General features: G+C 39.1%; 3 protein-coding genes across 4 annotated transcripts; 2 read left to right on the top strand and 1 right to left on the bottom strand.

Moving 5' to 3' along the window:
* Positions 1-622: 622 nt before the first annotated feature.
* drc1 (dynein regulatory complex subunit 1 homolog (Chlamydomonas)) lies at positions 623-7,843 on the top strand. Of its 2 annotated transcripts, XM_008419164.2 has the most exons (17): positions 623-802; positions 901-970; positions 1,697-1,809; positions 1,918-2,107; positions 2,178-2,315; positions 3,030-3,116; positions 3,219-3,341; positions 3,882-4,009; positions 4,084-4,215; positions 4,312-4,348; positions 4,427-4,690; positions 4,794-4,883; positions 4,980-5,063; positions 5,142-5,242; positions 6,544-6,696; positions 6,773-6,858; positions 7,762-7,843. In XM_008419164.2, exons 2-17 carry the CDS (start codon positions 914-916, stop codon positions 7,776-7,778), a joined length of 1,800 nt encoding a protein of 599 aa, XP_008417386.1. In that variant the 5' UTR covers positions 623-802; positions 901-913; the 3' UTR covers positions 7,779-7,843. The 2 variants fall into 2 exon arrangements, with proteins under 2 accessions (XP_008417386.1, XP_008417385.1); XM_008419163.2 differs by having other exon boundaries at positions 4,312-4,690.
* A 1,063-nt stretch (positions 7,844-8,906) lies between these two features.
* Positions 8,907-17,236, bottom strand: slc7a4 (solute carrier family 7 member 4). The gene is made up of 5 exons (XM_008419162.2): positions 17,092-17,236; positions 13,625-14,689; positions 12,821-13,527; positions 12,593-12,701; positions 8,907-11,050 (listed from the first exon to the last, which is right to left on the bottom strand). The coding sequence occupies exons 2-5, from the start codon at positions 14,604-14,606 to the stop codon at positions 10,842-10,844; spliced, it is 2,007 nt and encodes a 668-aa protein (XP_008417384.1). The 5' UTR covers positions 14,607-14,689; positions 17,092-17,236; the 3' UTR covers positions 8,907-10,841.
* Positions 17,237-18,496: 1,260 nt separating this feature from the next.
* On the top strand, positions 18,497-22,125 carry lg9h5orf34 (linkage group 9 C5orf34 homolog). The gene is made up of 11 exons (XM_008419161.2): positions 18,497-18,808; positions 18,883-18,972; positions 19,702-20,031; positions 20,112-20,374; positions 20,451-20,543; positions 20,992-21,112; positions 21,188-21,279; positions 21,370-21,439; positions 21,526-21,629; positions 21,721-21,767; positions 21,857-22,125. The coding sequence occupies exons 1-11, from the start codon at positions 18,605-18,607 to the stop codon at positions 22,039-22,041; spliced, it is 1,599 nt and encodes a 532-aa protein (XP_008417383.1). The 5' UTR covers positions 18,497-18,604; the 3' UTR covers positions 22,042-22,125.
* The last annotated feature ends 1,296 nt before the right edge of the window (positions 22,126-23,421 follow it).

The raw sequence follows: 23,421 nt of genomic DNA, 5'->3' as shown, positions 1-23,421 counted from the left end.
AAAGTTAAGTCAGTAACACAAAAAGAATATACACCAGATTTTGCAAAAGAGCAACCAATACTTGTTTTGATCTGAATATTGTGATTTAGAAAGTCAAGTAGCTACATCTCAAAAGTACACTTATAAAACTAATAATTATGAATCTTTGTCAACCACATTTCTTTTGCAGTGAAAACTATTCCTTTAAAACTCAAAATTATAACACAACAGTTTTTATTTTTCACGTTTTCAAAAGTATAAATGTCTTTTGAGTTGTACTAAGTTGTCTTAGTTATTTAAGGGGGTACAGACAGACCCCGACTGTAAATGATAAAATAAATAAATAAAAATAAACAATGGTACTTTTGAATTGCTGAAGAAGGGATTCCCATTCCCCACGTCTCAAAACAAAAACAAAAAAATGCCGCAAAAGTCGGAACAGGTTTGAAAACAGGTAGAAGATAGTGAACTAGTCTGTGAAATCATTTCCACATTCTCATTCAGGTGTCCGAGTTCACACAAAAGCAGAAATCCTGCATATATCAGAGAAGGACTTGTCTGCTATAACAGAAAGGGATGGGACTTGTGATATCAACATTCTTGCACATTTACGAGGGCCTTTAAATGCAGCACTTGACGCAGTTCGATACCTCTGTCGCCATAGAAACAGTTTGCAAACAAACGACCTGTTCGTTTCTACTAGAACTGCTTACATTTTTTCAGTAGATTTCACTTGACGTGTTGTGAATAAGGAAGAAGTTATTTTAAACCTTAAAGAGGTACGAGAGTTCCCTGTGTAGTTCGGCGGAAAAACAGCGAGCAGGTAAACTGAATACGTAAAACTGAAGTTGCTTCCTTTGATCCCGAAATTGTTAATGCTCGGTCGAACGGTGTAATTTTTCAAAAATATTTTTCTTACAGGCAAATCTTTAAGATGGAGGGTAAAGAAGGAAGTAAATCAAAAGAGGAGCAGGAGAGAGAAAGTGAACAGGTCTACATTTTTAACCCATTTGTTTTCTGTATGATTTTTTTTTTTTTTACTTTATACTGCTTGAAGTTATGGTCACATAATGTTTTATTATGCAACAGTATATCACTTGGCAACAGTATCTCACTACTTGGCAACAGGACCTCACTATTTGGCAACAGTGTCTCACTTTTTGGCAACAGGACCTCACTATTTGGCAACAGCATCACTCTATTTGACAGCAGGATCTCACTATTTGGCAACAACGTTCTAACATTCAGTAAATGAAGGTCACTAGTGCTAAAATAAAAGTGTTTTGAAAAAACTGATCAGTTTTCAGCCTCCTTATGCAAACCTCATAGAGATGAACATTTCAACACTATCTGTCTCCATCAAGTGACCACTGCAACAGGGCAAATACAGTCATTTGCCCTGTTGCAGTGGTCACTCAGCATGCTGCTTTGCAAGTATTTATTTCAAGTCTTCAAAGAAGAAATTTTAAATATTTCACTTAGTATATCTGAAAATTATCTTACAGTGACATTATTGCTGCCGTCAGATGTTTCTTTTCGGCAGTTCTTTCACTGTGTTGATTTCATACAAATAATCAGCAGTAGCTGTAAAGAAATACACTATTACATGTTTATTGTCTAAACTTATTCTGCTTTATTGTCTTTCAGTTTGGTTTGGTTGAATTTTTGAGAGACAATATTTCATGCCTTACTGTAAAACTAACATTGTTATTTTTAGAGGATAAAACTCCTGCAGAAAGATCTGAGTACGATAGTGACAAACACCCAAATTGCATGTGACGCCAAAATGGTGCTGCAGAGGACACTGCGGGGCAAAGCTCAAGCAAAGAGGTAACTCTTTTACATTTATTCAGCAGGCAGGTTAAAGTTAGTATCTCAAGGTTAAATCACCACACAAACCGTTATTGTGTTTTTTTTTTTTTTTTTTTTGTCAATCAGAGCGGCAATGCTGGAAAATGATTTAATCTCAAGCCAGGAAAAATCTGATGAAATACTGAGAAGACAATTTGAGAACTTTATTAATCAGAAGGGGGTCTCTGAAGACCTGCAGAAAGCATTAAAGAAGCAGCAGGAGCTTTATTCCACTATTATAAATGATAAGAAAGCCATCATAAATGAGCTTCTGCAGGTAACTCCATTCAGTTCTTATGTTGTTTTTTTTTCCAAATTCATGAGCTCGCTCATTTTGTGTTGAACAGGCGCTCAAGCTTCAAGATGATAACTACGCAAGCACCTTGAGGAAGAATGCAGAGGAGGTTAATGTGATGATTGCACGGATGGAGGACCAAATTAAGCTTATGACCAAAGTCTACCGGGAGGAGCTTGCCCAGATTGAGGTGGGACCCAGTTCTGACAGAAGCAGCTTCGAATGGTTTGGTGAAAGCTCCTGAATCTGCCACGGGCATCTATATTTGTTCCAAGTTTTTTTTTCTACAATTCCACCGAAATGTTTATAAACACTCTTGTTTGAGCATAAATGTAATATTATTCATGGATCATTTCGGCTGGGTATTTCGCTACTCTTTATCTACATATCATAGATCTGCTTCTAAGCAAAAGTTAATTGAAGACAGGACTTTGAGAAGGACATTCTTGAAGCTTAATGTTAACTGTCAAACTTGTGGAAGGGCCTTCATAATGCCCTTATTAATGTCCGTTGAAAATGTTGTCACTTAGCTTTGAATCAGGATGTATGCCATGGAAGCAGTTTAAACTAATTTAGACATTTTTGCCAGTATGACTGGTCAAATACCACCAGAATTATTCCAAAACCTTGTTAGTGGCTGGAAAAGAGAGCATCGTTGAGGTGCATTTAGTCTAAGGACAATAATAAAGAGAAGGAGTATATTTATGTGTCAAACCGTCTATGTGTTTAAAATTAAAATTAAAAAATAAAGTCAAACTTGTGTACATGGGTTTTGTTTTTTAAAATCATAGAAATTTTTTTTTGTCTGATTCAAAAATGTATTCATTCACATGACGAATGTCTAGATGTGATCTCCCCAGAATGTAAATTTCGCTAACTATCCCTGGGGTGATTGTTTGTGCAGAGTCGTCATCGGCAGGAAATAAGCATCTTGCTTACAAAAGACAAGGAAGAACTGGATCGAGAGCTGAAGAAACTTTGGGACGAAGAGGTCAGGATGACTGCACTTCTGAGATGAAGCACACACGTACACGAAAGTCCAACATTTTCATTCCCCTTCACTAAATGAACCACTGAATGACTCCGATTGCAGCTTGAGAGGCTGGAAGAGAGGAGAAAGAAATTGGAGGAATACAAGAGAGAGGTTCACGAGATTGGTCAAGAGAGCAATCATGTCTTCAACGCCTTGGATTATGAGAGATGCATGAGAATTCTGGTATGTAGGAAGGTAGAAGAGTGTCAAAGGGTCTTGCTTGTTGCAGTTGTTATTATTACAAAATCTATCAAAAATCAATCTGAAGGTATACATTTACTTCCATAACCATGGAGCCATCTTATTACACCATTTGCAATATTTTCCACTCGTTCTAGAACTTTCCTACTTGTGGTGGCAACATGTTGGAGTAGCTCTGTTATGTTAGTTCTGATTTGTTGCTTTTGTTGACTTTTGTCAAAGTTCTGAACCTAGAAAAACAACCGTAGTTAAGCTAACAGGAAAAAAACTATTTCATTTTGTTGTTAAATCACCTCAGAATTACAATGAACTGGTGGCATAATCCTGGATTCTCACAGTACCAGAGTCCCTTCATAGTACGTCACGGAAGAGGACTTTCCAAAAAGCCTTTATGAAAGCCGTAAAAAGTCTGTGAAAAGGACCTCTGCGAAATCGTCATGGTTACCTTGCTTACCTGTCAGTGGTGAGAAGGCTTTTACGACTTGACTTGTGGCTTAAGCTGCCCTCTTCTTTGCTTTGCAGGGCCAAGAGAGAGAACAGAAAAAAATCCAGAACAGCAACTTACCCCTGAAGATGAAAAGACACTTGTACTTGGAAAAGGAAGAAATACTTCTTACCACATTCAGAAGTATCAAAGGCAGGATCACCAGGTAGCACAGCTCCTCTCCCATGCAGAAACCTACGTTGCACCCGCTGCTATACATCGACTGGTTTGTGTTTCCAGGGAGGCGAGAGAGATAGAAAAGCTGAAGAACATATACATTGACCACCAGAAAAAATTTGCAAAGCAGAGCATTGCTTTGACAGATTACTCACACTACACCCAGAAGCACGAACGCATTAAAAGCCAAGTCAAGTGAGTCAGATTTCCCGTTTCAAACGAGTTCCACTCTGCCTCTAGAGACCTGTTTTTTGTTGTTGTTTTTTTGACTGCGCTTGTTTCCACGTGCAGGCATTTTGCTATTACCGATGCAAAACATTTTGAGGAGGTGTGGCTGATGATTGAAGAAGAGGTAAAGCACTTAGCACAGAGAGCTTTGGCCATAGACTCTGTGATCTCCCAGCAGCTCTACGGTTCACCCGAGCAGCAGACGGATTTGAACCTCCTGCTGCTCTCCAGTCCCTTCCGGCCCTGGAAGACGAGAACAGAGATAGTCCAGACACAGTTTCCACCGGTGGAGAGTCCGGCTGAATCTTCCATTGAGATTCTGGATACGACAGAGAGCACGGAAGAGGAATTAGCGTTCATCAACAGCAGCCCCGAATGGGAGGGCGAGAAGCTGGACGAGGAGACGCAGGAAGAACTGAGGGAGCTGCTGTGTAACGAAACGGTTGGTTACCAATTCAGTTTTTATGATGGCAAAAAAAAAAAAAAGTCAAAACATCAAAACACAGACACGTTGAGCCGTAAATTTTCCTGGGTTTCCCGACCAGGACTTCTTGATTGAAGCCAAGATCCTGAAGCTGCTGGCTCCTCTGGTGACCCAGGAACAGACCGGAGTAAAGCTGGGATCCATCCTTTACGTAAGCGCACATTCAGCTGCTTCAAATCACTTTCAGCACAAATATTCCCGCCTGGCACAAAACGTGAACAAGAAGACATGCCGTCTTCTATTCTAGACTCTCGGTATTGATGAAAGGGATTTGCCTAAGTTGATGGATTTCCTGGTGAGGTACACGGATCAGCAGAATGAGCAGACCAGGGTGAGTGACAGACAAAGAGCTCTGTGTGGGTTTTCTGCAGCATCGACCTCGCTGAAAACTATCTGTTAATTCTCCCAGGATTCACATAGTGCCAGCATGACAGGCACTTCGTTGGACCTCATCCACCCTAACCACGTCCTTCGTGCTCTAAAAAGCTTTCTTGAGCAACAAAGTTTCAGGTGAGAACGCTGTAGCAACGTGGAGCTATGCTAAACTGTTTTAACATATTAGAAATCGATCAGTTGTGTGCTGTGGTGGTGCAGGGGTTAAGCACAGCCCACACATGGAGGCCTCAGTCCTTGACACGGATGTCCCAGGTTCGATTCCCGGCCTGGTGACCCTTGCTGCATGTCTTCCCCATCTCTCATTACCCACTTTCCTGTCAATTAACTATCAAATAAAGGCCACTAGAGCCAATAAAACTTTCAAAATAAAAAAATTGATCAGTCTCAGTCTGTCGAAGTTCCAACTGAAGGAGTAACTCTTTCAATATTAGGGAGCTGTCTGTAAGAAAACGATCTGGATTTTTAACTGCAGCAAAAATGAAAAACGTTGATGAGTCACATTTAAAAAAAATAAAAAGTTATTCCAATCAGACTTCTTCTAAGCAGTTCATCTCTTTCTGCACTACCCTAACCACTTTTATATTTTAGGTTAGATCTTGGATAATCTAAGACAAATTGTTGGTTGAAAAGAATCCTCTGATTGGAGTGTGAAGGAGCACATGGAAAACTTTAAAGGCAAATAATAAAAGCTTTATTTTATTTTACTAAAGAACACTGAAAGCCAATTCGGAGAGAAGCCAGGACTAATATTATGTGTTCCTGCGTTTTAGTAGGGGGGTTGCTGCACTCTGGGAGACGAGACGATACCAGCACTCATCAGTCAGTCAGAGATGGATTGTCACATTGCATAGTCAGGAAAAAATTAAATATTTTATTGTTATGTTGCACTGTTTAATCTCAACAAGAAAAAAAAGAAAACTATTTTTGCGGCTAAAGCAGAATTTTCAGATTCAAACATGTAATCAACCTACTGAACAAAGAGACAAGATTGCATTAATCACTATTTCTAGTTTGGACTTTATCACAAGAGACTATTTTGGAAGCATCCTGGATTTCCAAACATTACAAATGAGATAATATTTAAAGGACATCTGCTGTGTATTGACAGGAATCAAATCAAAACGAGCAACTTTTGAACATAGAAAGGTCATAAAAGCATCCACATCTTAAAGACTCAGGGATGCAATCTGTGTAGCGTAAGATACCATTTTGACCAGATTGCGTCCAGCTGGACCTTTAAAAAAAAAAAAAAAGATTTGATGAACGTAGTTAAACTTGTATAAAAGTTCACGTCTGATGAGCTTGTACAGCCATAAACTGCTTTGGAAACCCTCATCTTTTTATGACCGTTTTATGAAATCTGTTTTGCCTCATCAACTACATCCAGTGCCGTCATCTTCATGGTATTCTTTTAGGACGAGCTCAGCCCAGGAACTTTCCAGACTGTGGCTCGCACATGCGCGGGACTCTTCCGGGGACGAAGCGTATTGGAATAGCCTAGGCAACATCATCGCAGAGGAGAGAGTTAAACTGTGGGATTCCACGTTGAGAACACTAAAGCAGTACCAGTAAGTGGCTCATGCAGGTAGAAAACATGTCTCCGTGACAAAGAATTTTGCTGGGATGTGTTTTTGTGTTTTCTAGCGCTGTGTTGACAGACGTCTCTCAGCTAACCAAGGAGCAGGAACGTCTGAAGGACGAGAACGCAGAGCTGCGCTTGGAAATCGACAGTATGTCTGCTGCTGTTTATTATACTTCACCTCTAGGAGGACGTGTTTGTTTAGTCTGTTTTTAGCACTGCCTTAAAGGTTGTAACACGGCCCCCACCTAGCTATACTGACATGTGGATGTGAATTCACATTTAAATCAAACTGTAAGGAGTTTGATATTCAGCTTTGGCAGTGATGGAACAATAAGAGTTTACTTGATTTCTTTGTAACACAGGTGAGGAATAAAGTTTCTGACCATAAACAAAGAAGTTATTGCATTCTACAAATAATCAGAGACACAATTAAAATGAAACATTTGGTTCGTCTACAAAATTTCAATATTTTCGATTCAAGGATGATTAATTTCAGGACAATGGGATTATATTAAATTTAAAATGTTAGCTCTGGATGTTCTTTTGTTAATGGTGTGACTGTTTCTTGGTGTTTATGAGTAGTTTTATTTAAAAAATGTTTATCAATCTCATTCTGAATTAAAAACAATCCATATGACTTAATGTTCTTCATTTGATTTATAATGTACAAAAAAACCTAAGATTGAACAATATGTCAGCAATAAATCATCACCACAGTTTCAGTGTGACCAATGCTGACTCGGTAAAAAACCATTTGGTATACAATAATTGTTGGCTAATTGGTTTCAATAAGCTCTTTGTTTTAGTAGAAGCCCAAACAGATTATATATTTTTAAAAAAGATCAAAAAGCAGACGTACCAATCCTAACATCACTGTCAATCCTGGCAATCTGCTAACCTCCCATAACGATCATTTTAAAAATGGTGTAACTAAGGCCCTGTTGCAGTATTTGAGATTGGATTAAGACATCCCTTGTTGAAAGTACTTAGAGATATTTAAAACATGCCGTTTTAATGCTCTCCACTGACCCCTGTACATGTTCTCTCACAGATTACCTGAAGAAATGACATAATCGACATAAGTGGTGCATTGCCGTAAAGTTTATATTTAAATAAAGGACTTATTAACTGATGCTTTGTGTTGTTTTTCTGACATCTTAACTACATGAAGACGGTAAAAAAGGTCTAATTTTCAGCCTTCCTCACAATATGCTGTATTTAAAGAATAACAAGGGAGATGCAAGTGGTGGTTCAACCTTGCTGTGTTAAATCGCTTGTGGCTAAGCTCTGAGATGTCAAGACACTAATAGAAATCAATTCTGTTTTCTTATTTCAAGATGCAGAAACAAAAAACAAAAAAATCAAACCCCAAAAGTGTGAATGCGTTCAAGCAGATAATCCATTCATAATACATTGTTTTAATGCTGCTAAACCGGGACAGTCAAGTATCGGCTTTCAGGTCATGTGATCGGTTTCTCAAACAAACCTGCATGTGTGTGAAAGAACGGCTTGCAGCGCGGATGAATCACGTGGTTCTGAGTACATACCAGCTCACTCAACCTTGAGTGTCACACAAAGACGTAAGACGCAGGTGTCTGTGTCACCGTGTGTGCTGTCGGCAAAGAGTAGCAAGTGCTAGTTTCCATGGTAATGTGTTTCTATGAAACCTCAGCGCTTGTGTCCTGCATTCTGGTCTCCTTTCATATTAACCTCTGATTACTTTCTTACTGGGAAAATATCAACTTCACACGTAGCAGATGGGGTTGCAAAAAAAGTACTGCCTTTACATTTTCTTTGGATAAACTGAGGATTTTTAAACTTTGAACTTTCACGCAATACCTTGAGGTCAAATATGTTCTGTGACTTCAGCATGTGGTAGCATGGAGGAGCTGCAGAGATTCCTAGCTCGGGTTGGAGAATCTGCTTATGGAAAAATACAATCATTGCACTCCACAAATCTCTTGAAGAGTGGTAAGAAAAAAGTTACAAAGATTATAAATAACTCTACAAGGTTCCTTACTTGCTCCTCATTATTATCTAAATAAATATATTCACTGAAGTCTTGATCTTATTTCTTGTTAATGACTTGAAACAAACCGGGAACACATAGCAACTCTTCTTATGTAAATTATGTAATCAATTGATGTGATGTAAATTTTCATTCTCATCTATTAATAATGCACCAGTGGTTTTTAATGCTGCTTCAAAACATTTATTATTTATTTTTTGTCCTTTTTTGCATTTTACACAAACAAACATTATGACAGGAATCTGTGATTTTCATGTGCTTATGCAGAGTACAATGACATTTAGGCGTAAGAAAAGTCTAGTTGCTGATATTTGTGCATCAGGGCACAAAAGGAGAGAGAGTTGTGATAATGTTCAGCTTAAAAAAAGCACCACAGTATAAATATATCGTCACTAACCCTGACACCAAAAGCATTAGCTACGAAACAAAACTACCGGACAAATCTGTGCAAAGTTGTATAAAATTCTTACACCAAAATGCTTTCTACAATCTATATTTGGATTCTTTAGTTTAATGAACGAATGATGATGATTAGATAAGGTTCTTTATCCGTCAGGCAAATAAATAAACAAGTAAATCAGCTTTGGAGATAAGATGTGTAACATGTTTAAGGCCATTGGTTTCTATTGTAACATGCAAAAGCAAAGAGAAATCAATAACAATAGAGCTCACATCTTTTTTTAGTGCTTCTACATATGTGATGTGACGTCAAATGAATGTCCACAAGCTCAAAAGTAAAGGGAATGTTGTCTGTGTCACGGGATTGTTCTCACATCTACGGCTTTTTCTTATCTGGGTCAGGAGGCAGACCGGCGACAGAGACTACTGCAAATCTGACGGATTACAGAGACAGGACGGGGGGATAATGCCCGTCTACCAATATTTATGCGTAAGGGATCCCTGTGAATAACTTTGTGCTTGTCCGTGCACTCATAGAATATGGAGACATGATCTCAGTTTTATGGGCTTTGACAAACAATGCTGTGCAAATTAGATAAGAACAACAAGAAAAAAAGGCTGCAGTGTGGAGAGGGATGGCCAGGAGAAAGGCTGATCACATGCTGGGGATCAGGGACACAAGAGAGGGTCATGGGATGAGATTTAGAAAATTAAGGAAGAAACGGAAGAATCCAGGCAATTTAAAAGTAAATATCTTATAGAGACTAATGAAGCCACAAGTGTAAGTAAAGCATATGATGCAGGAGTAGCGATAAATAAAGATTCAAACAGGTAATATTGAAACGGTTAAAAATCGGAATGGTGTTTATAGAAAAATAAGTATACATTAGATTTTATAGACCAGGAGAAAAATAATGAAAAACTCCTTTATGCCTACGGGAGTCTTAAGAGGGCATCCATTATTTAAATGAGAAATATTTAAACATATTTATGCAGCATGTGTGGAAATTGGGAGGGAAGAAAAGTCAAATTATGCAGTTCTTTGCCAAAATAACAACAACAAAAGAAAAAAAATGTTTAAAAAATGGTAAATTATGAATTATTCCTTTCATCTACGGTATGCAGTAAAAGGAACTTATCAAGTAAAAGAGCTAACATTTAGATTTCATAAGCGTTGCTCGTAGTTATACACAAACTGGTTTGTAAGTTAGGCTGGAAAGCAAGAAAATCAAATGTGAAACTACTCTTCCAGAATAGGGCTACAGTTTATAATCACAAATAATAAATTTCTTCTGAACATTTTTGTTCCTTTGAAATATGCCTAAATTCCCAGCTCCACACTTAAAAGCTGAAACGTGAAAATTAAAACTCCTTAATAACAACGCAAACACAGTATGAATACAGATCTGGACAAAGCTGGCAAGACTGCAAGAAAAAAAATAAATAAATAAAGCATGTTATGTTTCCAGGGCAGTGATAAATATCTCTAGTGCACGTTTGATTCTTATAACATATATAAATGTGCTCAACAAAAAAGCCAGTGCCTCCCATCCGATCTTGTAGATACGTTAGCAGAGTAATGAGTACAGACTGTTGAGCGATACAGGGAGAGAGACACAGAAAGTACACTAATAATACAGTATGCGTGGGAGACAACAGACAAAAACCAGGCAGTAGTGATGATGACTCAGAATGGTCACACATTATCTCTTCCCAGCAGCCTCGGCGGCTGTCGGGGAGCTGATTTGGTGCGCTGAGGTGACCACTTGGCCGTCGGGCTGAACGGACTGCACTGTTTCCACCAGGCTGCCGCTGGGTAGCACCACATAGCGGGCGGCCATGTCTTTGGGCTGCAGCTCCCTCAATCCCTCTTTGCTGTGCCAGATCCCGTAGCCAAAATACACAAGGAGACCTGGGAACAGGGCAGTGGGAGACACATCACTGGAAGTCATGATTAAAGTCGTGAGAACACTGAGCACAGGTTAGAAGACAAACTTTGGACGTGATTGTTGTTTTGCCATCTGGAATTTCTTAGATGTTAAATTAATAAGTAAATATGCTGCTACTGATGCCGTTGCAACGTTGATAAGAACCTAATCTTCTTAAAATGTCAAATAAAAAGCAAAAAACACAAGCTAACTTGCTCAACAATGCCAATTTAACAAATGTCTAGCATGCTAACATTTGCAAATTCTCCATTAGCTTATCTTAATAGTCTTATCTGTACATTATTAATAAACAGGATTATCCAATTACTTGCAAATGTAAGCTAAATGTAAATTATTTCACAGTAATGTGAAATAGTCAAAAAGAAGAGGTTTTCAACCGTATGAGTTGACCATGTTGACAAAGCTTTAAGCAAATGTAGTTAATCATCTTTCCCCAGTGACTCTCGACCCTCTATTGGGGCATTAATTCTGTCTGATCATCGTCTATGTTCACACAAGACTGCCCTCAAAAGGAAAATATTCTCTGTTTCCTTTAAGTACAAAAAAATCTTTGTGCAATCTGTTCGTGTAGCCATTAAGTGCATCAAGTTCACTGATCACAGACGGTGGAGGTTTTATGACACGGCTTTCTGGAGATAAGAGCCACATCACAATATGCTAACAAGCGAGTGCAGTTCAGTATTTGTGAAGTGAGGCAGTTGAGAGCACATCGCAGACAGTAAATTGATTTGGTAACCAATGATTGCACATCAATGTTTTTGTTCTTTCAGCTTCAGATTTTACGTTATAATGTTCCTGTAGTTTACAAGTATTGTAATATGATGCCAGATAATGACCAGAGTTTTCTGTATGGAGCAGAGTAACATAATGTTGCTTCTTACCCAACTATTGTTGCACACTCCTGGTCCCTGATAGAGGGATGCTATACTTTTCTCCTGCTAAAAATAAATACAAATATGCCTGCTGCTTGGAAATATATTAATTTCTGAAAAACATGGACAGCCATGGTGTGAAAAGTAATGGAGTGATAACCATCATTCCTAGTGAGGTAACAATCCTGCTGCAAGCTAGCACATAGTTTCTACGCAGCTGAAACACCACAGACTCAGGTAGAGATTGTTAGCTAATGTCAGCTTGCTTATAATTATGTCTGTTTATAAAAAAAAGAATGAAAAAAGGTTGAAAATTCTGTGTAAATCAGCATATAAAACAAAAAAACTAATTTAGCAGGTAAGTCTTGTTTTGATTGATTTAGTTTTATATTTAAATCAATAATGAGCACATTTTGTAGATAATAAAAATAGTAATCAATGTTACATTTTTCATTCTGCATTAGTAATAGTTATTAGAAACAGAAACAGTAAGCTTATTTATCACACTTTTTTTATATAATTATCTAAAAACAACATTGTCATGATTCCAAACATTCTCAAACATTTAAAGTGTACATTTTAAATATGCCGTTTGAACATTCTTTGTTTGTTCTGACGCTGATGTTATTTTACCTATCGCAATCCACACTGTAAATCGAATCCAGGTTAGGAGGCTTAGCTTCATCATCAGGAATACGTTGAAGAGAATACTGGCACCAGGAGTCAGTGGAACCAAAGGTACCTATGCAACAAGAAAACTGATCTCATTCTCTGGTCATAGGGAATACAGTTTTACTATATGTTGCCTCATATAAATAAATGGCATGCTAACTTTAATATACAGCATGTATGAAAGCTCACCTGGAATGTTTGGTTGTTTCTTTGCGGCTCATGAATCCATATAAGGGCCAGGCTAAGAACGTAAGCTAAGGTAAAAATCACCAGAAGCATTGTGAAACACCAGACTGGGAACTGTAGCTGTTCATTTCCAAACTCCAGCACAGCACAGAGGGAAACTGAGCTCACAATCAGGGTCATCACACAGAAAGCCACCACTTCTCCTGGTTCACAGTCTCCCAGCAGCCTGTCCAAGTAGGGTTCCCAGTAGGCCTTCAGGTGCCCCACCCCACGCCGCTCTCTCGTCGTCTGCCTCTCCACCAGCTGGAGTTTGTCGGAGAAGGACTCGTACTGCTTGGGCTCCTCGCTGTCTTCAGTTATGGTCTGTGACTCTGAGGGGGCAGGGGACACCTCTGCGTTGACGTTGGGAGATGTGGTGGTGGTGTCTTTGGAGTTGGTCTTCTCTGGTTGGAAGCGGAGCACGATAACACTCGCTGCCACAAAGGTGTACGCAAGGAGAGTGCCAATAGACAAGAACTGAACCAACGCCTCCAAGTCAAACATCAAAGCCATGCAAGCCATAAGGATTCCAAACACCAGAATGGCATTGACAGGAACTTTGGTGACGGGATTGACCCTGGCGAAAATGGAGAAGAACAATCCATCCTCTGCCATGGCGTACACAATCCGAGGAAGGGAGAAGAGATTGCAGAGAAGCACAGTGTTCATGGCTAATAAAAAAGAAAAAAAATAGCATTTGTCAAAATCCAGCACTGAAAAGTATATTGCATATTCATATTGTACTTTTTTGCAAACGCTGATACTCACCACAGATGGAGCCCACAGCCACAACAATTCCTGCCCAACTGTAGCCACGGCGAAAGAACGCGTCTGCCAGGGCTGAGTTAGGGTCCAGGGTACGCCAGGGTACCATCAATGTGAGCACGCAGGAGACCAGGATGTAGGCTGTCGCCGCAAGTCCAAGAGAGATAGCAGTGGCAACGGGAACAGCCTTCTGAGGATTCTTTGCCTCCTCACTGGAGGAAGCAATCACATCAAAGCCCACGAAAGCATAGAAGCATGTGGCTGAACCTGCCAGGATCCCCGACATCCCATAAGGCGCAAAGCCACCTTGCTCCTGGCTCCAGTTGGCAGGATCGGCAAGCACGAAGCCGAAGACCAAGATGAAAGCAATGACACCCATGCTGATGGTGGAGAAGATGTGGTTCAGATAAGAGGACACTTGAACTCCGAAGGAAATGAAGACAGAGGCAAATACAAGGATTCCTGCAGCCAGGAGGTCAGGGTAGTGGGCAAGGAAGGGCACATTCCACTGCATGATGTGCGTTTCAGTGAAGTTCTGGATAGCATGGTTAAAAATTGAGTCTAGATAGCCACTCCAGGCCCGCGCTACTGCAGCACCGCCAATCATGTTTTCCAGAATGACATTCCAGCCAATGAGAAAAGCCCACACTTCTCCCACTGACACATAGGTAAACATATATGCAGATCCTGTTTTAGGGATGCGCGCTCCAAACTCTGCATAACAGAAGGCAGCCAGAAGAGAAGCAATACCTGCAAAAACAAAGGATATGATGACAGCTGGTCCTGCCGTGTCTTTAGCCACCGTTCCCGTCAGGACATAAAGGCCAGAGCCAACCATGCCACCGACACCCATCAAAGTCAGGTCCAGCGTGGAGAGGCAGCGCTTCAGGGAAGTCGCCATCATGTCACCGTCAAGTGTCTTGAGCCGATTCAGTCTTTGACAAAGGCGCACAGCTGGCGCACAGCCCGTCGAACAAGTTGCCATGGCTACAGAGTTAGACAGGTCAGTGGAGTGGGGTGGGTGTTGTAGCTTTCAGACTGGATCCATTAACTACTTACGAATATGACCTGCAAGACAAAAGAAATTCACACATTAGAACCAAAAGGAGTGGACGGTCTATGTTTTCAGGGCAAAACTGTACGTTCCACTTTAGGATCAAGATCAAGAAAATTTAAAGAAAGCTTTTGAAATGTAAACTGTGGCGATTTTTTGTTTTTAGTCAAAATATCGTCTTCGCATCGTTAATACGGTCCCTGTTTTCACAACTTTGCAAAGTATCATTATTCCCAAGCAATAAATTTACCTAGATTGTTTTTAGAGAGACAGCAAATGGAAACAGCTTAAAATGACTGTTTATTCCATATGTATGATCCTCGAATTCACCATGAAAACGCTAATATGCAGCTTTCATTATGATTTTAGCTTTTAATTTGAATGCCATGCAAAAGCAACAAAGTTTGTCCTTGCAGGATCGCGGACGGACTGGTGGCCGTCCTCAGCACCCATTGAGCAAAAGGCGAGGTATACCACAGGCTGCCAGTCCGTCACAGGGTGACATACACAAAGGACAAACAACCATGCACACAGACACACACCAGGACAATTCAGAGACACCATTTAACAGTCATGTTAACAGTCATGATAGCTGCAACCTCAAGCACCTGTCTTGGACAGGTTGTAATAAAATGAAATTCCGCTGTGCTTCTGTATAATAACAATAAAGTCTGATTCTGGTGTTTTTGGATTGAGGGAGGAAGCTGGAGTGCCTGGAGAGAACCCACACATGCACAGGGAGAACATGTAAACTCCAAGTTACATGTTGTAACATTTGGAGACAAATCTGGGATGGGATTTAAGAGGCATTTTCTTATTGGGTGAATTTACTGGTGCACTAATGGTGTTTGCAGTCAGTGCATGTGATTATGGATAAACATGAATTCCTGTTTGGGGGGTAGCTGTTGTTTGAAAACATTATCTCATCTTTAAAGGTCTTTAAAGACAGAGCATTGTTAAGCAAGTTTTTCACCCAGGGGCTGTCAGCTGCTCATAGGGGTGTGATCAGCCTCAAAGGTCGGATCCCAAAAAAAAAAAAAGAAAAGTAAAAGGTAAAGGTAATTTTATTTTATATAGCACATTTTCAGCAACAAGGCAATACAAAGTGCTTTACAGGAATTAAAAGGAAATACAAACATAATAACAAACCAAAGGAAAAAGCAAAAGAAGAAAAATAATTTAACGTTGATCTAAAGGTGCTCCTGTTCAGGGTCGCTAAATATCCTCTGGTCTAATTCCATTTCTGGGTTGGGAGAACAGGAGTCTAAAAAGTAGTCCAACAATGTTGATCCAAAAGTGTCCTCTGGGCTTCTGGTCTCTGCATCTAAATAGTGAGTACTCTGCAGTTTCTGAAAAAAATAAGCTAAAGAGTGACTAATCTAATTCCTTTTCTGGGTTAAAAGTGAGTACTCCACAGTTTCTAAATACTCCTATTCAGGGTTGCTATATAAGTATAAGTAAGCATCCTCTGGTCTAATTTCTTTTCTGGGTTGGAAGAATAGGGGTCTAAAGTTGCTAGTTTTTCTGGATTCTTAAGTTTGTTCTAATCTCTGTTCTGGATCGATGCCCCTATAGACAAAGATGAGGAGTAAATTTTTCTGTTCACTTAGTGAATAAATATCAGCAGAAAAATGCTAAAAAAAATGTCTGTGTAAATTAAATGCAAAGTCAACAACACAGATGAAACTTGATAACAGCTATACGCCTTCAATACATAATATTCTTATTCTGTCGAAACAATGTCCCCAAGTGTACTTGTTTATATCAGAAGCTCCGCTGTTATCATCATGGATTTTATACGTGTATTGTTTTATTTCCGCCTTTCACACGCCTGTATGAGTAGAAAACAGAGGGACACACAGCGGATACAGACTCTTGCACTTCTCTCGCCGGTCCACGTCACCTAAAAGCCATCGCTCAGGTGTGAAATGATGACGATTTAAATTAGATTTCCCCCTCTCTGTTCAGTATGTTTATTCCTTGTATTGTTACCAGTAAGGATTATTCATCCGCTTGCAATAAAAATCGGAACATCATCTGATTTCTGGCCTCGATAAACATATGGCGACAGCAGGATGCCTCCCTGATAATTACGTAACGCTTTATTCCCGACGAGAAACAGGAGCGCTGTCATAAAGTGGCAGTGCGTCGTGAAATTACGTCTATAAGCAACGTCCTTCCCTGGCTAAAAGATGCGCCACACCACAGCGAATGAAACAAGCTTTGTTTTAAATGCCACATTAAAAATTTATAACAAAATGGAAAAGAGCGCAAAGTGAACCTCACTAGCTCTCTCCTGTTCCGTGCTGCTTTCCATTCGTGAGTCAGGTGTGACTGTTTGTTTGATTCCCCCCTCCCCCATTTTCATAATAAGACAAACAAGGAGAAGCATTAGCAGAAACACAGATATGCATACCCTTGTTGCTTTGAGCCTGCCATCTTTGCTGCGGCTCCTGAACGCAGCGCTGTCTCTCAGAAGTTACCCGGGCGCATCGTCTGGTGATGGAGCAGAAGGTGCACCGCTGTGGAATAAAACCAACGAGCGCTGCCTGCGCTGCTTCTTAAAGGGACAGGCACCTGTTTTTTTTTTTGTTTTTTTTGTTTGTTTGTTTTAACAGATCAACGGGAGGGCTTCCCAACTGTGCCCCACCCATATTAAAGAGAACCAACATCCAGGGCATTGGGGCCCTTACTGATATTTAAGCCTTACAAAGGGATGTAACAATATAATAAACATGGCTTACATTAGTAGAAGTGGTTCAATTGATAAAAAGTAACTGAAATGGAAAATATAATGCATTGAATCTATAGACAGTGAATTATTTGACCAATGTAAATTAGGACTACATTGAGAGGAAATGTGCCACAACTTAATGATTAATAGAAATTAAATTAAATTAAATCAATATACTGACACTCTAAAGTGTAGAATCCTGCCAAAAATATTTATATAAATAATGTCTAGAGTAAATCAAGTGTAAAAAAAAAAACTATTAGAGGAAGCAGTTTATGTCAAGCTTTTCTAAGACACCTTAGGATTCACTTTCAAAATATCCTTGAACATTTAGACCAAGGTTGCATATATTGGTAAAAAAAAAAAAATCGTCATCAGAAGAACACCATACCTGCGAAACATATTCCCAACTTTTTTTTTTTCTTGAAACACTTTAATTAAATGCACAAAAAAGCCTGTCTTCTCCATCACAATTATGAACACTTACATGCTCACATCCCATCCCCTTCTTTATGGTCAATTGGGTAATTAATTATTAATAGAGTCCAGAGTGAAGTCAGAATCAAAAGTTGTTTCCTTTTGAACACCTCACTCAATATAAAAATAAAATAATCACAGGAGGAAATCCAGGCTGACACAGAGCCAAAAACTAGCCTGATGTGGCTTGTTAAATAGACACCATCTACAGCTAATGCTATACACTAAGTCAAGCAGCAACAGTAAAGAATAATACCCAGCATAATAAATAATTAAATAGGCTACCTTTATTAGGACTGTCTTTGTAGAAAGTACCTAAACTAAGATTTGAACTTGCCTTCTACCACTTTTTCCAAATGTTGCCAATAAACAGCAATTAGTCCGATGTTTTTACTCAGAATAGAAATGGGTGCATGTTTTACCCTAGGCTCTAATATGACTAAATGCGCCTCTGCTAAGAACAGATGAAGAGACAGAAGGGACAATGAAAAGAGGGAAAGCGCTGGCGGTACGACATCGCTGTGATGTCGTACCAACTTTTGTACAGTAGGTGGCACTCTATTGCTGTAATCCTACAGTAAGCCACTGAGGAGGATGCTTCCGGTCACGTGACTCCCTCTCTTACAGCGCGCCAATAGTCAAACGGCTCCACCTGAGGACGTTGTCAGTTTGTTTTAGGTTTCTTTCTCTGACTTATTATTGAAAGCACGACCCCACAATGGGAACCGCAGAGGGCGTCAGTGCGATGGTGATGTATGAGGACGAGTCCGTGGAAGTTCATTACAGACACGGAGCTCATTTACAGCTGTCACCGTGTGGCAGTGAATTTGTACTAGTTAAAGCCACGGATCCGCACGGACATCCTCTGCAGCCCACGGAGCGAGTCCGACAGAGAACCAGGTTCACTATTAGCGCTTATAAGGTAGAAGAAACACTCAAGGGTTATTTTCTGTTTGTATCTCAGGCGTTACAACGAGGTTCACTTTATTTTCGAAGGCTCTAATGGCAACCGCACTGGCGTTCAGGAATAAGTATGCCAGTCGACCATACCTTCCAGGAGAGTTCATCTCTGCTGACAACAGGAAGGTATGGTTAGTCCACTTCAATCTGAAATATAAACGGATGCATTTCAATAGATTAGGAGATTTTTTAAAAGTTATTTATTTCATATTTTTCTAATAAATTATTGCGATTCACGTAGTGTTATATTTTAAGCATTTACTTCTGTTAATTTGCAATTACTGGGTAGATAACCGCAAAACTCAAGTACGGCTAACGTTCCTTTTAATAAATCAGTCAAGAAGAAGTAAAAAAAAGTTAAGTTTAAAAAGAAACAATTACTCAAGTACAGTGATAATCTGATTTGTTTAGGGTTTTCCCCCAGAAATTATGTATTCAGACAAAAATATAATGTGCATATTCTGTTATTGTCAAATAATGAGCAAAACAAAAATGACTCCAAATAATGTTTTACAACATTATGAACCAAGACATCAGAAATGCACGTATACAAATGATACTTTTCTGAACATAAACATAAAACATATCTTTCTATTAAGAGCCCTTTTATTGGTAAGATTCTAATATTCATAGTAGCTGAATTAAAGTTTTTTCTTTAGTTAAGCAATAATTATCAAAATGAACAGAAATAGATGCTCAAAATATATCACTCTGTATGTAATGCATCCAAATAACATTTGAGTTACATTTATTGAAATTGAATTGATAAAATACATAAACTTATGTACCTTGAGAACTGAGATGCACATCTAAGTTGAGTAAAATTATCTAAACATCATGGGTTTCCCTTGACAGCCTTTTCACAGTATTGACTGCAGTGTTAAATGGCCCGAGTGGTCATCTTACAAGCCTGAGTTTGGACCTGGAGGCGACATCGTGGTCAGGTCAGAGGAGGGGAGAGCCATGTTGACGCTGTCGCCGTCTGGTGAGGAATTCTCTGTCGAGTTCACGTGTAACCTGAGTCAGCCTCAGCACCAAACTGTGTGCAGTTTAAACAAAACTGATGGCAGTCTGAAGAGCCAGCAGCAAGCAAACAGTCAGAATGATCAGAGACATCTTCTGGGGAAGGAGTCTACTAACACAAACTCTTTTTCCTCACATCTTTCCAACACTACTCATCAACAGGTATTACCTTTTGAATATTATTGTGCTTTAAACTCATGTTTGATACAATTATCATTGTTCAACTTCTCTTCTGCTTTCAGCCTGAACAGATGTACCAGGCCACCACAGTTGCACAGCATCACTCTTGCTTTGCCGTTGATCCCACATGGGCCTATCCTCTCTCCTTGGCTCGGCATCACTGGACGTCCCGTCTCTCTAACAGTGAAGATACTAAATCTGAAGAACCAAGTAAATCCAGACAAGCTGATGACGAGATGAACATATCTGACAAAAATGATAAAGACAGAAACTCCCAGCTTCCCGAGGCTCTTCCTCTTACATGTCCATCACCTCACTGGCACAGGTGTGTGGATTAAGTATTTTGGGCACCAATTGATTGTGTTAAATTCCAATTTTAACGTGACATTTATGCTTTTTAGGTGGAAGATTAAAGACTCTCTGCTTGAAGAAGAAATGTCAGATCTTCCAACGGAGCTTGTAAAAATATTATGGTGTCAAGGAGTCACATACAGGTAATTGTGCTCAGTTTACCTGAAGGCATTAACTTTCATCTGATGTTTCATCTCAACATCAGATCAAAGAGATTGGAAATTTGCCTTACGTCTTTGATCAGAGTGCCTCAGATTAATCATGATTAACTGATTAGTGAAATAATCGTCAACTAATTTAGTAATCGCTTAATTGTCAACTGGAGTATGCAGACTCTAAAAAAGGCAATTTGGTGAAACAATTGACATATTTAGGGCAGTAATTGAGCCTAAACTGTACAGAAAATCTGTAAATTTTGTATTCAAAATAAAAACACTTTTGTCTGTAAATATGTTTTAGACAAAACTTCTCAAGTGATACGTTTATTACTAAAATAATTGTTAGTTGCAGCCCTAGTGTGTTAAAACTTTCTAATTTAAGTGGGATTTATTTGCTCCATAATAACTCTCTGTCCTCATGTTCGCTCTGTAGGATACTGAGTGGAGAAATCCCAGTGGTAGAGGTTTCCCCAGGAGACGGCTCAGTGATCCGCTCCAGTGGTGTCCTAAACTCTTATTTTACTCATCACAAGCCCAGGCTTCACTCTGAGGAGGTCAGTTCATAACATGCAAACATGTTATGAAATCAAAGTGTTGCAGGTCCCTAATTGTTGCCGTCTTTTGCTCAGGGAAGAGAAACAACGTACCATTTAAGCAGCCTTCCCCCTGGTACACCTGGACAGTTGTACCCTGTGGGCTCCATCGTGAGCCGTGCCAGCAGGTAAGATGCCACTTCACTCCAGTTTGTGGTGTATAAAACTCCCATTTTATTTTTCTTCAGGATTTTAACCATCGCCTATGATTCTCACAGGATTCTCGTTTGTTATAACCAGGCCAAGCATTTACTAAAGTTTCCTGTCATACCCACCTGCCTGCAACAGGTTGTTCTACATCTGTTCACATCTACAGTTCTAGCACTTGTTAAAACTTCTAATTTGTTTATTGTAATAAAACTGTGTGTTTGCAGGACAAATATATTTCTAAAACGATGCAACCTGAGCAAAATCCTCCCAGCGCAGTGAAGACAGACGCAGTGAAGACAGACGCAGTGCCACAGACAGGTGGAAGTCTGTAAGTTGTGTCTTTCAGATAATTTAATTTTAAGGATGAGGGGCGGCTCCCTTTTTTTTAACAGCTGTTTTCACACTCTGTTCGACTTCAGTTCGGATGCTGTTGCTGCAGAACTGGAGAAGATAAAGCGTTTCAACTGTATCCTTTTATCAAAGAGCATAATAATGCAATGTTTGAGAAAATATACAATGCGATGTGAGGTTTAGTCTTTAGCATTCTGTGCTCAGTTCTGCTGGAGAACAACCACCTGCTGAGAAGTGAAAGTGAGCAACGAAACTCGGAAGGAGCAAATTTAAAGATCGCACAGGAGGTTGAAGTGGTAAACGAGGACTACATTGCTGAAGCGCTTCAGAGAACCTCTGAAGCCATTAAGGAAATTGATGCTCTCGTCTCAGCTGCCACGCTGACCTGAAGTTTTCATTATTTTCACCTTTTCTGTGGCATGTATATACTGGAATAGAGTCTGAAATAAAGTGATTTTACTTTTTAAATTTAAGTTGTGTTTAAATGTCAAAATAAACATATGGTGGAGCAATATAACAATCTAATCATCTTAATAGGCCCCTAAAACTGGAGTCTTAACTTCTGTTCCATGATTCTTGTTTTTTTGTGTTTGTGTGACGCTTAGTGGGCAATATATGTATTGCATTCGGTTTTGACGTTTTGATATTCGCTTGAACTTTTTTCTTCAAATATAACTCAAATAAAAATGATTTTGGATTCCCTTTTAGTGAAATGTTCCATTGAACTGTTACTGTTCCCATCATTATTGTGGACCTTTAAGCTTATCCAAGTTTGAGTCTTGGAAAAAGTTTTTATACCCTGTACATTTTTTTCCACATTAAAACTACAAACAGGTTATGATGTGGAATAGACCAATACAGGATATAATGCATCACTATGAAGTGGAGAAATTTTTCATATTTTTTATTTTATTTTAAAAATTAAAATAAAATTTTAAAAGCATAGGGTGTAGTAATTGTAGTCAAAAGCTTGCTTGTCTGGCGGTATATCCAGCTGTACACTTTTACAGACTGATCTATTTTCTCCATTCTTTGTAAAGTAGCTTGAATACAATCAAACTGAATGTTGAGCACCTGTTAATATCAGTTCTTAAATTTTACACTATTAGGCTTTGATCTAAGTTATTGTAAACATTGAACCATCTGCATAGAGAGATTTGCCATCTTTGTGAGGGTGAGCATCCGCCCAGGTTCAAGTCTTTTGCGGCCACTTAATTTCAGCATTGCTTGTATCATTCTTTCAACTTTAACCAGCTTTCCTGTCCGACTGAAGAATGGCCACAGCATGATAATGCCACCACCATGCTTTACTCTGCAAAAGGTACAGTCCACAAAATAAAACTTGGTGGAAACCTACCAAACCAAAAAACTAAAAAGAAGGGAAAAAAAGAACAGATGCTACAACTTTAAATAATTGCTTTAGTTGGTAACAAGTAATTGAATTACATTCATCTAAGTTCATTTATGATTTCTAACTTGTCAGGTTAAAAAAAACTTAATAAATCAACTTGGATAAACTTAATTCAGTAATTTATTTAAATTGTATCTATTCTCTTTCTCAGTACACATTGCACTCCAAATAACAGTGCGGAGTCTTTGTATATAGCTTAGTCAGTTGCAACTAGTCCATATATATATGAAAAATATGTGGGTATTCTTTGATAGTTGTGGACTTATAGTTAGGTAGTACATGTAGTTTTAATATAGTAGTATGAATGTATAAATGTGGTTATTTAGATATATTTTTGTTTATGCAAAGAATAGGTATA

The sequence above is a fragment of the Poecilia reticulata genome, linkage group LG9 (genome assembly GCF_000633615.1).
Source record: "Poecilia reticulata strain Guanapo linkage group LG9, Guppy_female_1.0+MT, whole genome shotgun sequence".
NCBI lineage: Eukaryota > Metazoa > Chordata > Actinopteri > Cyprinodontiformes > Poeciliidae > Poecilia > Poecilia reticulata.
This window is presented reverse-complemented; position numbering and strand designations above follow the sequence as displayed.